The 13836-nt window shown below is 40.2% G+C and overlaps 1 protein-coding gene across 1 annotated transcript in view; it reads right to left on the bottom strand.

Moving 5' to 3' along the window:
* Positions 1–13836, bottom strand: part of LOC132574045 (glypican-5-like) — a 704341-nt gene that overhangs the window by 633824 nt on the left and 56681 nt on the right. The window contains exon 2 of the mRNA XM_060242150.1: positions 8051–8212. Within this exon, the coding sequence (XP_060098133.1) occupies positions 8051–8212 (162 nt within the window). The remainder of the gene's footprint in view (positions 1–8050; positions 8213–13836) is intronic.

Here is a 13836-nt window from a genome sequence, read left to right on the forward strand (position 1 = left end):
ATGGCTTCTCTTATAAGAACATAAGAACATAAGAGAAGCCATGTTGGATCAGGCCAACGGCCCATCAAGTCCAACACTCTGTGTCACACAGTGGCAAAAAATTTTATATACACACATACACTGTGGCTAATAGCCACTGATGGACCTGTGCTCCATATTTTTATCTAAACCCCTCTTGAAGGTGGCTATACTTGTGGCCACCACCACCTCCTGTGGCAGTGAATTCCACATGTTAATCACCCTTTGGGTGAAGAAGTACTTCCTTTTATCCGTTTTAACCTTTCTGCTCAGCAATTTCATCGAATGCCCACGAGTTCTTGTATTGTGAGAAAGGGAGAAAAGTACTTCTTTCTCTACTTTCTCCATCCCATGCATTATCTTGTAAACCTCTATCATGTCACCCCGCAGTCGACGTTTCTCCAAGCTAAAGAGTCCCAAGCGTTTCAACCTTTCTTCATAGGGAAAGTGCTCCAGCCCTTTAATCATTCTAGTTGCCCTTCTCTGGACTTTCTCCAATGCTATAATATCCTTTTTGAGGTGCGGCAACCAGAACTGCACACATAAACAAATGAAATGGGACACTTGCGAAAGAATATAGGACAGATGAAAATTACCTTCCTAGTTGGTATAAACCCTTTTGAGTTAGGGCATTTTATGACCATCTTACAGAACAACTGACTACAGAAATGCAAGATCTTACTAAAAATCATGCAAATATTTATTTTTTTAAAAAAATCAAGAAGCTGTTGCCCTCAATGCAACTGTCAGCAAAACTGGACTCCAGACTTTTCAACACACACAAATGTACCTCCATCATCTAGAACAGTGAAGATCCTGAAATGAAATTCTGAAGATACAGGGAACACTTGACTCCTTAAACATTCCCCCATTAACAGAATTGAGTTCTACAGAGATCTTCAGCTGAAGATCTTGAGGAAGACTCAGCATGGGTTCTGTAAGGGAAGATCTTGCCTCACTAACCTGTTACAGTTCTTTGAGGGGGTGAACAAACATGTGGACAAAGGGGACCCAATAGATGTTGTTTACCTTGACTTCCAGAAAGTTTTTGATAAAGTTCCTCATCAAAGGCTCCTTAGTAAGCTCGAGAGTCATGGAGTAAAAGGACAGGTCCTCTTATGGATCAAAAACTGGCTAATTAATAGGAAGCAGAGAGTGAGTATAAATGGGCAGTCTTCACAATGGAGGATGGTAAGCAGTGGGGTGCCGCAGGGCTCAGTACTGGGTCCCATGCTCTTTAACTTGTTCTTTAATGATCTGGGGTTGGGAGTGAGCAGTGAAGTGGCCAAGTTTGCAGATTACACTAAATTGTTCAGGGTGGTGAGAACCGGACAGGATTGTGAGACACTCCAAAGGGATCTGTTGAGGCAGGGTGAGTGGGCGTCAACGTGGCAGATGAGGTTCAATGTGGCCAAGTGCAAAGTAAAGAACATTGGGACCAAGAATCCCAACTACAAATACAAGTTGATGGGTTGTGAACTGGCAGAGACTGACCAAGAGAGAGATCTTGGGGTCGTGGTAGATAACTCACGGAAAATGTCAAGACAGTGTGCAATGGCAATAAAAAAGGCCAACACCATGCTAGGAATTATTAGGAAGGGAATTGAAAACAAATCAGCCAGTATCATAATGCCCCTGTATAAATTGATGGTGAGATCTCATTTGGAATACAGTGTGCAGTTCTGGTCACCGCACCTCAAAAAGGGTATTATCGCATTGGAATAAGTCCAGAAAAGGGCAACTAGAATGATTAAAGAGTTGGAACACTTTCCCTATGAAGAAAGGTTAAAACGCTTGGGGCTCTTTAGCTTGGAGAAATGTTGACTGCGGGGTGACATGATAGAGGTTTACAAGATTATGCATGGGATGGAGCAAGTAGAGAAAGTACTTTTCTCCTTTTTCTCACAATACAAGATCTCGTGGGCATTCAATGAAATTGCTGAGCAGTCAGGTTAAAATGGATAAAAGGAAGTACTTCTTCATCCAAAGGGTGATTAACATGTGGAATTCACTGCCACAGGAGGTGGTGGTGGCTACCAGCATAGCCAGCTTCAAGAGGGGATTGGATAAAGATATGGAGCAGAGATCCATTAGTGGCTATTGGCCACAATGTGTGTGTATCTCTCTCTCGGCTTGACTTCGCGAACGAAGATTTAAGAAGGGTGCAGTAGTCCACGTCTGCTGCAGGCTCGCTGGTGGCTGACAAGACCAATGCGGGACAGGCAGATCCGGCCACAGTGGCTGCAGGGAAAAGTCTGATTTGGGGTTGGTGCTGTAGCAGTGCAATTCTTCCTCAATCTCCTTTTGTCCTCAAGACCAGCTATGCGTGCGTTCTCAAAGGAAGAGACAGCCTGGTGGATGGTGTGCCTCCATGCTTTGCGATCTGAGGCTAGGTCAGACCACTGGTGATGGTTGATGCGACAGGTGCCAAGGGATTTCTTCAAGGATTCCTTGTACCTCTTCTTTGGTGCCCCTCTATTTCGATGGCCGGTGGAAAGTTCGCCATACAGAGCAATCTTGGGAAGGCGGTGGTTTTCCATCCTAGAAATATGCCCTGCCCAGCGCAGCTGCGTCTTCAACAGCAGTGCTTCGATGCTTGTAACCTCCGCCCTCTTGAGGACTTCAGTGTTGGTCACAAAGTCACTCCAGTGGATATTGAGGATGGTGCGAAGGCAGCGCTGATGAAAGCGCTCAAGGAGTCGCAGGTGATGACGGTATAAAACCCACGATTTGGAGCTGTAGATGAGGGTTGTCATCACAACCGCTTTGTAAACATTGATCTTTGTGCCTTTTTTCAGATGCTTGTTGCTCCACACTCTTTTGTGCAGTCGGCCAAATGCACGGTTTGCCTTTGCCAGCCTGTTGTCAATCTCCTTGTCGATCTTGGCATCTGAGGAGATGATGCACCCCAGGTAGCTGAACTGCTGGACTGTCTTCAGTACTGATTCACCCACAGTGATGCAGGGAGGGTGATAATCTTCCTGGGGTGCAGGCTGGTGGAGAACTTCTGTCTTCTTCAGACTAATTTCTAGGCCGAATAGCTTGGCAGCCTCTGCAAAGCAGGATATCATATGCTGCAGAGCTGATACCGAGTGGGAGACGAGTGCAGCATCATCAGCAAATAGTAGCTCTCGGATGAGTTTTTCCATTGTCTTGGAGTGAGCCTTTAGTCGCCTCAGGTTGAACAGGCTGCCATCAGTGCGATAGCAGATGTAGACACCATCGTCATCGTCTAGATCTACTGCGGCTCTTTGAAGCATCATGCTAAAGAAGATCGTAAAGAGAGTTGGTGCGAGAACGCAGCCTTGCCTTACACCTGTGCCTATTGGGAAGGGCTCCGAAAGGTCGTTGCAGTGTCTGACTTGGCCTTGCTGGTCTTCATGTAGCTGGATGATCATGCTGAGGAACCTGTGTGTATATATATCTATCTAACTACTACTTAAGCAAGATCTTTATACGTATATATTTATAGATCTACCTACTGCTTAAGCAAGATCTTTGAAACAGAGATCTGTGAGATTCTACATGTAGTACAAACCTGAAGCCTTTATTAAATTAACTCTAGCTGTTCAGATAATAAGTATATGGAAAAGGAGGCTGAGCTATGAAATATGAAGGGTGGTTTTCCCTTCATGTGGCAATACCACTGTGAGTGAATAGGGCAGATGGACTTTCCTTTGCCTTTCACACAATGGAGTTTTCCAGACGGAAGCCACGTTCCAGGTTTTCATCAGTATTGTGGCAGTTCGAATAATCACGCTATTGGTGTGAATCATACCTGGTGTATGTGTCTCACCCCTTTTTTACCACCTCTCTTCCCATGTTTGAGTGCTCTCTCTCATTGACTCCACCCCCAAAAATTGAATTCCTTTCCCTGACTTGCATCAGTACACAGTTCACAACAGCTTGTTTCCTTCTATTATGAATTTTTCAGAGTAACTGCACGCATTGCAAAATGTATTTGAAAATGGCACCCAGAGACGTGCTAGAATATGCTCTTGAGAATGAGTGAAAAATGGTAAGGAAGGTGATGACTAACTGCTGATGTTGGGCCTCTGCATGGCACTGAACTTTTGCTTCAGCAGAGGCACTCTCCAACACTGAAATATATATATATTTCTGTGCGAATTTGGGTGGCAACCAACCCATGAGATGGAAAAAACTACATTTTGAACAAGAGGCTATCTTGCAAATTCATTCTGCTATTAGAATAAAATGGGGAAAACTAGTTTTAGGAAAGGAGGGGGGTGGGGAATCAAGGAAAACCAGGATGACATGGGGGTGCTATCAAAGTTATCTGGGCATAAGGCGGGGGGGGGAGATAGCATAGAGCAGTGAAAATAGAATATTATGGCAATCTGGAAAATGCTGGCATCAATAACATCTTTGCTTCAGATCATATTAGCTTGCAAACTCCAGGCTGAGGAATTCCTGGAGACTTGGGGGCAAAGCATGGAGAAAAGAGTCTGTGGAAAGAAGTGAGCTCAGCAGGTATGTTATGCCATACAGTCCACCCTACAAGGCTGTCATTTTCTCAGGGGACCCAATCTCTGTAGCCTGGATATCAACTGTAATTCCAGGAGATCTCTGGTTTCAGCCCTAGCTGAGAAGAGTCAAGTACTGGCAGTTTCAAAATTCAGCCCTGAGTGAGAGCCATTCAATACAAACAGAAGAACTGGAGAAAGATGGCAGGAATGAGAGTGTAGTTAAACAGACACCCCCATTTGAGCCAAGGAAAAGGGACAGATCTTCAAGAGAGAGAAGAACATTTCCTACCTAGTCAAACAGGGAGTTAGCTCTGAAAAGTGCAGAGATCTTTGGTCTGGTGTAGTTAGAAACTGCCTGTAGAATCCTTGAGAGTCAGTTAAAAACTAAAAAAAAAATACTGGTGTTTCAAGAGAAGGGGTTTGGGTACTAGAAAGAGTGTCTTTTCTCCCTTTCTCACAATACAAGAACTCCCTTTCTCACAATGCAGCCTTCTGGAAACCAAAAGAGTCAGAGAATACTCAAACAAAGTATACTACAGTGTTTGGTGTCATACTATGATTGGCCCAAGTTCATCAAGTAAGCTTTACAACTCAGCAAAGATTTGAATCTGGATTTTATTATCCCTAGTTCAGCATTCTAATTATTATCCCACACTGAACCTGTAAGCATAGGATGTTAGAAATCTTGATCACACGCACACACTGTAATTACTCATCAGAGTAATAGTTATGAAATAGGAGAGATAGCTTTGTAGCCCCCAGAGCACATTTATGAAAGCACACAAAACACATAACATTGATTTCTCTACCCAGTACCAGAATATGATTCTGCTAAAACCATGAGTTCAGGGGCTACATATTGAATCAAAGAAACATTCTGAAATTTTCTCAGATAGCAAGTCTATTCAGAAGATAACCAAAACACTGAACAAAAAAAAATAGGGGAGACATAAAAATGATGAAATGCAATATTCTCATTAAAATGAATGCTCTATAGAATGTACAAATAAAACCCATGAGTGGCCCATTTGTCACTGAAGATCTAGCATATTGTTCAGATTCTGAATTGCCTAATTTGATATTCAGTCTAGTCTTAAATGGTCCCACCAGCAGAAGTCTCATGAAAAAGCTAATGGGGCTTATGTCCACAGCAGAGCAGTTTGAGGCATGCCGCCTTTAATGTTATAATGATGTGACTTAACAATAAGGTGACCCAAAGGCAGGGGAAAGCAAGGCACCCCTGCTTGAGTAACAGAATGTTTATATAGTGTCATCTGAAGAAAGGGTTTAGAGAGCCTTTTGAAACCTCACACAAACCAAATGAACAAATGAACCTTTGAGGCTTTAAGAAGGCAATGCTGAAATTCTGGCATGTTTTCACCTCAGGTGGACAAAGCAAGTTTATAACCATTTACAATTCAATAATTTAGATGGCCATTTCTAGAAAATACTTGTAAATTCAAGCTACTTTGAAACGTCTAATGACGGATTTCACTCAGTCAAGCAATAAAGCTGCCTGACTGACCTCAGGGTCTGACAGGTTAATCTATTCTGACCTTTGCTTTATTCTATAATGATGCTGAAAGATCACTTGAATAACTCACTGTCATTCAACAATGGTTCCATATTCCCCCTTCGGCACAGCAGAAGGCTCAAATGTAACTTGGTGCCAGATTTTCGAGTTATGCGGGATACTAAAAAAAGACTATTTTCTTCAAAGCTCTTTGTGAAATGAAACAAATTGTCATCCCCCTCCCTTTTCCTACCTCTAAGCTGCTGCAATGCCCAACAGCAAAAGTAAATCAATACACCCAAACTATGAAAGCATGCAATACTGGGAACAAACAATGGGGGAAAATATCTGTTTTCATTTTCTGTTCATGGGCTCCCTGAAACTATGAGCCTGGATAATGTCTGAAACCCACAGATGTAAGAGTATTGCAAGTTTGGACATACATAGGGGCCTAGTGCCAGGGCTCTTTTTCCAGCAGGAACTCCTCTACATACTAGGCCATGCCCCCCTGATGTAGCCAATCCCCCAAGAGCTTAGAGGGCTCTTAATACAGGGCCTAATGTAAACTCCAGGAGGACTGGAATGTTTTAATCATTGATTGGTTTTAATATGAATTGATATGAATTTATTGTTTTATTATTGTGCTGTTCACCTTAAATGTTGTTAGCCACCCTGAGCCTGCTTCGGCGGGGGAGGGCGGGATACAAAAAAAATTTTACATTACATTACATAATCAGGGGGACGTGGCCTAATATGCAGAGGAGCTCCTTCTAGAAAAAGAGCCCTGCCTAGTACGAAGTCAGACCAGTGGTCCCTCTAATTCAGTATTGTCTGCTCTGCCTTACAGTGGTTCTCAGACAGAAGAGTCCCCCTGCAATGTAAATAACAGAGACTGAATCTCAGACTTCAGATTTGCAAAGCATATCCTCTACCACTCAGCCAAAACATTCAAAACTTTATAAATGACTCAAAAGTTGTCAAAATACCACAATATTTGAAACCAGTTTTCTCAAAAGGAGAGAAATGAATGCTGCAATACATCTTAGTTTGGGTTTTTATCCAATTTTTAATTCTGCTGTTCATGAAAGGAGCTCAGGGCTAAATATATTATTCTTCCTTCTTCCTTTATACCTTCACAACAACCCTGTGAGGTAAACTAGATTGACTGTAACTGGCCCAAGGTGATACAATGAACATTATGACTGATCAAAGATTTGACCCTAGGGCTCCCAAGTTTGACACTCTAACCAGTACACAATACTGTTTTTAAAGACAACACTTCCTAACAGCTCTTATAATAAAAGCACAATGCATAACTTACAGAATCAGCAGATAGCGGCTAAAATATTTATCAGTTTATTTCCAATTATTATTTTAGATGAAAATTATTACTTTTTATCAATGTATATAGCCTATTGACACTTGAATTGCAGAGTATGCACCTCTGCTTTACCCACTACCCACTTCTCAAATGTGGCCCCTCCTTGATTGAAACACCTCTGTTATTAATTGACAAAGGTAAAATATTTTATTCCATTTTGTTTAATAAATTTACACTGAATGTCTTTGTAATCAGGACAATATGGAAGGCATATTGTTTATAATTCATTTATAGAGTACAAGCAGTACAAACATTTAAATGTAGGAACGCTAATCTAATGTTCTGAAACTTAAACATCACTGCAAGGTATGGATGACAGACTTAAAATGTGGTGACCCAAGGTAACAGATGACAGATTTAAAATGTGGTGACCCAAAGTAACAGATAAAATGGTCTTTACCACATAGGGGATAGGTCTGCTATTAGCTATGATAACTAAATGGAACCTCTGTGTTCAGAGGGAGGGACAAACAGGGAAGACTCGTGTCTTCATGCTCTGCTTGTGGACTTTTTGAAAACAGTTTATGGTTGGTCACTGTTGGAAGAAGAACCCAGATGACCACAGTTGACTCATCATGAGCCTTACATTTATGTCCCTTCATAACTGTGTCTTCATAAATGTTTCTTAATAATTAAATCTATTATTCCTACCTTGAAAAGCTGTGATGTGACCAACAATCATATATTTCAGTTCAAAATTTAGAGTCTGGATGTTCTCCATCCTCTCTCTTCGAACAGCTGCTTGATAGCTTTCTTCCATCTTCTTAGTGCAACATGTTGGTGCTCTGTGCTGGCAGATCTGCAAATTGGAATCTGTTGCAAGAAACAGAACCATGATTACAATACATCCTCAGAAACATCCTCAGCAAACAGCACCAAAGGCATTGCTTACAAGCCAAGCAATCCCTGTCAGGATGTGCTAGAACAGATACCACTTAAAAAGGGAGAAATGTCCAAGCTGTTTTTGCATCTCAAGAACTTTCCAGTACTGACTAATCCTGAATAACAGCTGACACCTGGTCAAGATGACATTGTTTTATGGGTGTTTTCTCATCAATGTCAAGAGAAAAAGCTGTCTTCTGACAAATCCTGCATAGGGTTGCCAACTCTGGGTTAGGAAATTCCTGGAAATTTGGAGGGTGTAAACTGAGGAGGGTGGAATCTGGGGAGGATTTTCAGCAGAGCATAACACTATAGAGACCAGCCTCCAAAACAGCCATTTTCTCCAGGGGAACTGATCTGCTATTTGGAGGCCAACTGTAATTCTGGGAGATGTACAGGCCCGACTCCAAAGTTAAAACAAACCCTGGAAACACACAGTATCAGGTTTGGCAATCACTAAATATACCATGTTACTTTAAATAACTGTCACACATTCAGATTTTACAGTGTTCAGCTCCAACACTTTATATATTTCACACTACTATTTTATAAATAAACTCATACACAATCTAACAATGATGTTTTATCCAGGGCTTTTTTGGTAGAAAAAGCCCAGCAGGCACTCATTTGCATATCAGGCCACACCCCCTGACATCACTATTGTTTCACATAGGACTTTTTGTAGAAAAAGCCCAGCAGGGACTCATTTGCATATTAGGCCATGCCCTCTGATAGCAAGCCAGCCGGAACTGCATTCCTGTGTGTTCCTGCTCAAAAAAAGTCCTGGTTTTATCTGACACATCAGCTTCCAACCACTTCAGGAAAAAGGCACAGTTCTCAAATGCTCCACAATTTGCTAGTTGTAATAGATCAGCGATGGGCTTGCACTTCTAAATTCTTCTTGAAATAGAATAGTAGAAGGCTAGATGACTACATGCATCCCAGGCTATTCAAAATTTGCATATTTCAACACAATCTTTGTCTGGTTGCCTTCTTGGAACTATAAAAATACATATTCACAAATTCATTAAGCACAGTTAATCAATTTTCACAAAACTATTCAATTCTATCCTCATTTTCTGTTATCCACTGCTCCTCAACAATCAAAATAGGCTCAAACAGGCACACAGTCTTCCATTCAGCAGTACTGGTTCTCAAGTAGTACATTATACAGTGCTTCCACTTATATGCGCATCCATATGAACAACAGCTGTATTTAATCCTTCTTAAAGCTTCAGTACACATAAATGCAATAGAGTCATACTTCATGTTGTTATAATCATATACATAAGAAATATTTCTATCCATACATTCTATCCATAGGTCTCATGTACATTATGGAAGCACCCATTGTGGCCCATTATGTAGAAAAACATCACAACCCAGAGGAAATAGAGTGTGCCATAATATATAAGGTGAATAAGCACAGGTACAACTTGGAAGACATGCATGGACTATTATTACAAAAGGAATAATTTTTCCTCCATAGGTTCAATATGGTTAAACCCCATGGGTTAAATGCATGCATGGATTTAAGTTCCTATCTATAAGAATGATTGTTAAATTTGGATAACACGGTATATTTAGTGATTATCCACTCAGAAGCTGACAACACTAAACTTCAACATGTACATGTGGGGTGAGGAGAGATACAAAAAATACTTACACTGGGAACATTAACCTGTTGATTTCAGTATTCATCAAACTTGCAGTGTAATTACTTACATACATCTCCATATCACACTGATTTTTGGAAATCTTTAAAAATGTGGGAGTTATCATCTGTCTCATAGAATCCTGTACAGAAAACATGATGGACCTCTTTCCTTGACAGTTCATGACAGTTTAAAGCAGTGTATGGCAATGTCAGAGGCCTCCACTGAAACAGGAGAACTAAGGGCTCCTGCCCCTTTGATGATCCTTGTACCATACTCCTTACCCTGTCCTGCAAATCTGTGCCTGGGAGCTGTGAAGTCTGCTAATTCTATTGTGTCTTCTCCACAACAGATTAATATATGTTCTACCTACATTTGCATCCAGTTCATACATATTACTTTGTTTCTAAATAGTGATTTTGACATAAAGACCTTTTCCTTTATATAAGACCATGGACATTGACGTAAATGTTAATAGGAAGAACTGTTTTTCCCCAGCTTCACAAGAGCATGAGAAGTCATGTTGGATCAGGCCAGTGGCCCATCCAGTCTGACATTCTGTGTCACACACTGGCCAAAATTCAGGTGCCATCACTGAGTGACACAGACAAGCTACAGAATCCTATTATGTAGTCTAGACCCAAAGGTTCCTATTGCAGCATGCAGCCCATTCTTTATTATGAAGACAAGAACATTTCTGCAGGTGTTGACACTACATACCAGGTACTAGATTTGGTGAAAATCATCTTTAAAAAAATCTTATGAAAAAAGAGGACAAGCCACTGAGACCTTAGCAGTTGTCTGCTAAAATCCCCTGTCTCATTAATTTCCTGAACACACTCACAGTAGGTTGAAGAGAAAGTGCAGATCCAGGGCAAAAGGTCATAAAGATCATTTTTAAACAGAAACAGTACAAACCCACATAATGCCAAAGAATACTACTCAAAAATACAAAGCATTTAAAGACAAACAGAAAGCAAGCCACATTCTCACTATGGTACTTATTAGTCACTATGATAATCACACTATGATCTTGAAAGTTTCATTCTTCAATGTTATCTTTGGGACAGAATCTTTAATTACAAAAAACAAAACAAAACACCCTAATATAAATTTGTCTGGGCGCTGAGAATGGTTACAGATTACTAGTATAATACTAAAATCTTCAGTGACTTTAAAAAGAGCATCATAAATTAATTCTGCTGGATGATAATGCAAATCATATTTCAATCAAATGAGGTACTGCTATGGGAAGGAAAGAAGAACCCACCCAGACTGCATTGTCACCACATGGAAATGCATGCAGCATACTAGACTCAAACTGAGGGCACATTTGTACACCAGTTTCCCAAACTGCTGGGTCAACACAACAGCTGCACATCAGGGCACATCTTCCCTGCTGTGGTCAAATATGAATTAGCCAAAACATAAACCTGCTAACTTTTAATAAGGAACCTTACAAAAAATACATTTTCCTCTGGGAAGCTTCAATACAGAATTCCTGTTATACTCTTGCAAGACAGACATCCATTTCAACGTGCAACAGATCACACACCCTTCAAACACATTGATAATGAGGTCAGAAAAATCCAAGGCTTTCACAGCTACAAGGCAAAGCCACTCAATATAAAACACATTTGGGAAAATTTTTTTCAAGGCATGCATTTTTTTTCAAAATGTTACACCTTTATTAGAAATACTACTGTGTTACCAAGATGCCTGCATTCTGTGTAAGTCCCAACACCCATCTTGGTGTCAGAACCAGCTTCTCCCCTCTCTGTTTTTGTATCACTAAACTTGTTTCTGGCTGTCACACGGACAAAAGACAAGGTTCAGGTGAAAAGGCAGGACTGCATCTAATCCAATCAATGCACTCAGAGCAGAATAGGCATCCCAGAGAGAAGCGTTATGACTCCTTGCATCTGGCCATCAGAGCGTCAGTCAAAGACCCTCAGGAATTAATCAGGGTGCCTTTAGCCACAAGCTGAACCTGTTACTTTAGCACTGCTAGGAAGAGCTGCCACTATCACCTTGCACTTCTAACAATATATAAGCTTTATGAATTTAGAAAAATGCATAGGCTGCATTTTCTGTGATGAAGGTAGCATACATAATTTCAGATATTTGACACACAGTTGAAATTCAGTGGCTATTCAACATCAAAATTCACACAGTATTGGGGGGTAATTTTTTCTTTAGGAAAAAAAATCATGTTCTGTACACTTGCCTGTTTTTAAAATAATGTATCCTTTTTACCATTATTGTCTTAGTTTATCTCACAAATGTTAAATACTTCTCCACTATGTAGGGCTACCATCACTGGGTTGGGAAGCTCCTAGAGGTTTGAAAGGGTAAAGCCTGGGAAGATGGGGCGTTTGGGAAGAGAGGGTGGAGTATAATGCCACTGGACCCACCCTCTAATGCAGTCTTTTCTCCAGGGGAACAATTCTCTGTAGACTGGATATCAGCTATAATTCCAGGAGAACTCCAGACACCATCTGAAGTTCAAGCTAACAAAACACAAAGCACCACGGTCTCCAAACTAGACAAAAACAATGAAAAGATTATGCAATTTTCAGCAAACATATGTATAAGTATATAACAGTGTAGAATAATAAAACAAACTAGATATAATCCATGAATGGTGAAAACTTTTCAGTCCAAAAACAGGTGTTCTACAAATATAGTCCCATAAAGAGTGCTTTCCTCCTTTCTTCCACTAGCCAATGGGACTTCTCTTGAATGAGACAAGCTTCCAAATAGGAGAGAAGGATCCCTGAGCCTGACTTGCTATTCAAATATAAGCAGTTTCGTGTCTTCCTTAAGAGCTCTGTCCTTTCTCAATTAGTGTCTCAACCAAGTTTCTTACAAATGGAACACAGTAGCCTCCAGCAATCACACAGAGCATGAGCTCCACGAATAGCCTTAGTTTAAAAAAAAAAATAGTGGAAGTTTTTAACAAAGTAGAGATGGTTAATAATGTCATTTTTAATGTCATTGGTGGAATTTGAATATGAGAATGTTTTTATGTAGTCAGAAATTCTGGTCTGTGACTATGAGATTTTGTATATTGTTATGCTGGTCAATTGACTGTAATAAATTGGAATTGGAATAGTCTACGTGAACAAGTTTAAATTTGTAAAATGATTGATTCAATTTCAGGGCTGTGAAGACTTTAATGATTAATCTTTGTTTCTGCAATGTTGGAGACTTTGTTAGTGAAATAGTGGGCTGGTGGTCATTGGTGTTATTGTTTTTGTATAATTTGGAGTGATATAAAAAGGAGATTTCAAATAAGTATCAGTAAACAACAAAGTTGTAGAAAATCTGGATTTGAGTAACATTTAATAAGAAATATAATTAAAGTGCATTTATTAGAGGTGGTTTGTATACAATGGTAGGGTTGTTTTGTTGAGGTCTATCTAGTCCAGCATGGTCTACTCTGAAACACTCATCTCTAGCAGAAGTTCTGTACTGCCCAGCTGCCTAATATCCTTTTACTGAAGGTGCTACTGATGGAACTTCTATATGCAAACTATGCAGCTGAGAGGATAATTCCATACTTCTGTTTCACCCACATTCCTTCAAGAGAGTAATGTTTTGGTCCTCTTCTGATTTATATTTGAGTCTTAAAAACCTTACGATTTAAGGTTTATAAACATGAAGCCCCATATCTGCGCTACTGTCCAAAAATTCCAGTTACGTTATTCCAAAATCTCTCTGTTTTACTCTCTGGAGAGATTAAACATAATCCCATTGTTTTATGTATGCCCTTAAAAGTTTTAGGAGATGGATATTTATTATACTTCTATGTGAAATACAGACTGTTTTGATTTCCTCACAGAAGTTAAGTCACACTTTTGTCTGTGTGTATAGGTATAACAAATAATTTAATTTAAT

This window comes from Heteronotia binoei, chromosome 6, assembly GCF_032191835.1.
Source record: "Heteronotia binoei isolate CCM8104 ecotype False Entrance Well chromosome 6, APGP_CSIRO_Hbin_v1, whole genome shotgun sequence".
Classification (NCBI taxonomy): Eukaryota; Metazoa; Chordata; class Lepidosauria; order Squamata; family Gekkonidae; genus Heteronotia; species Heteronotia binoei.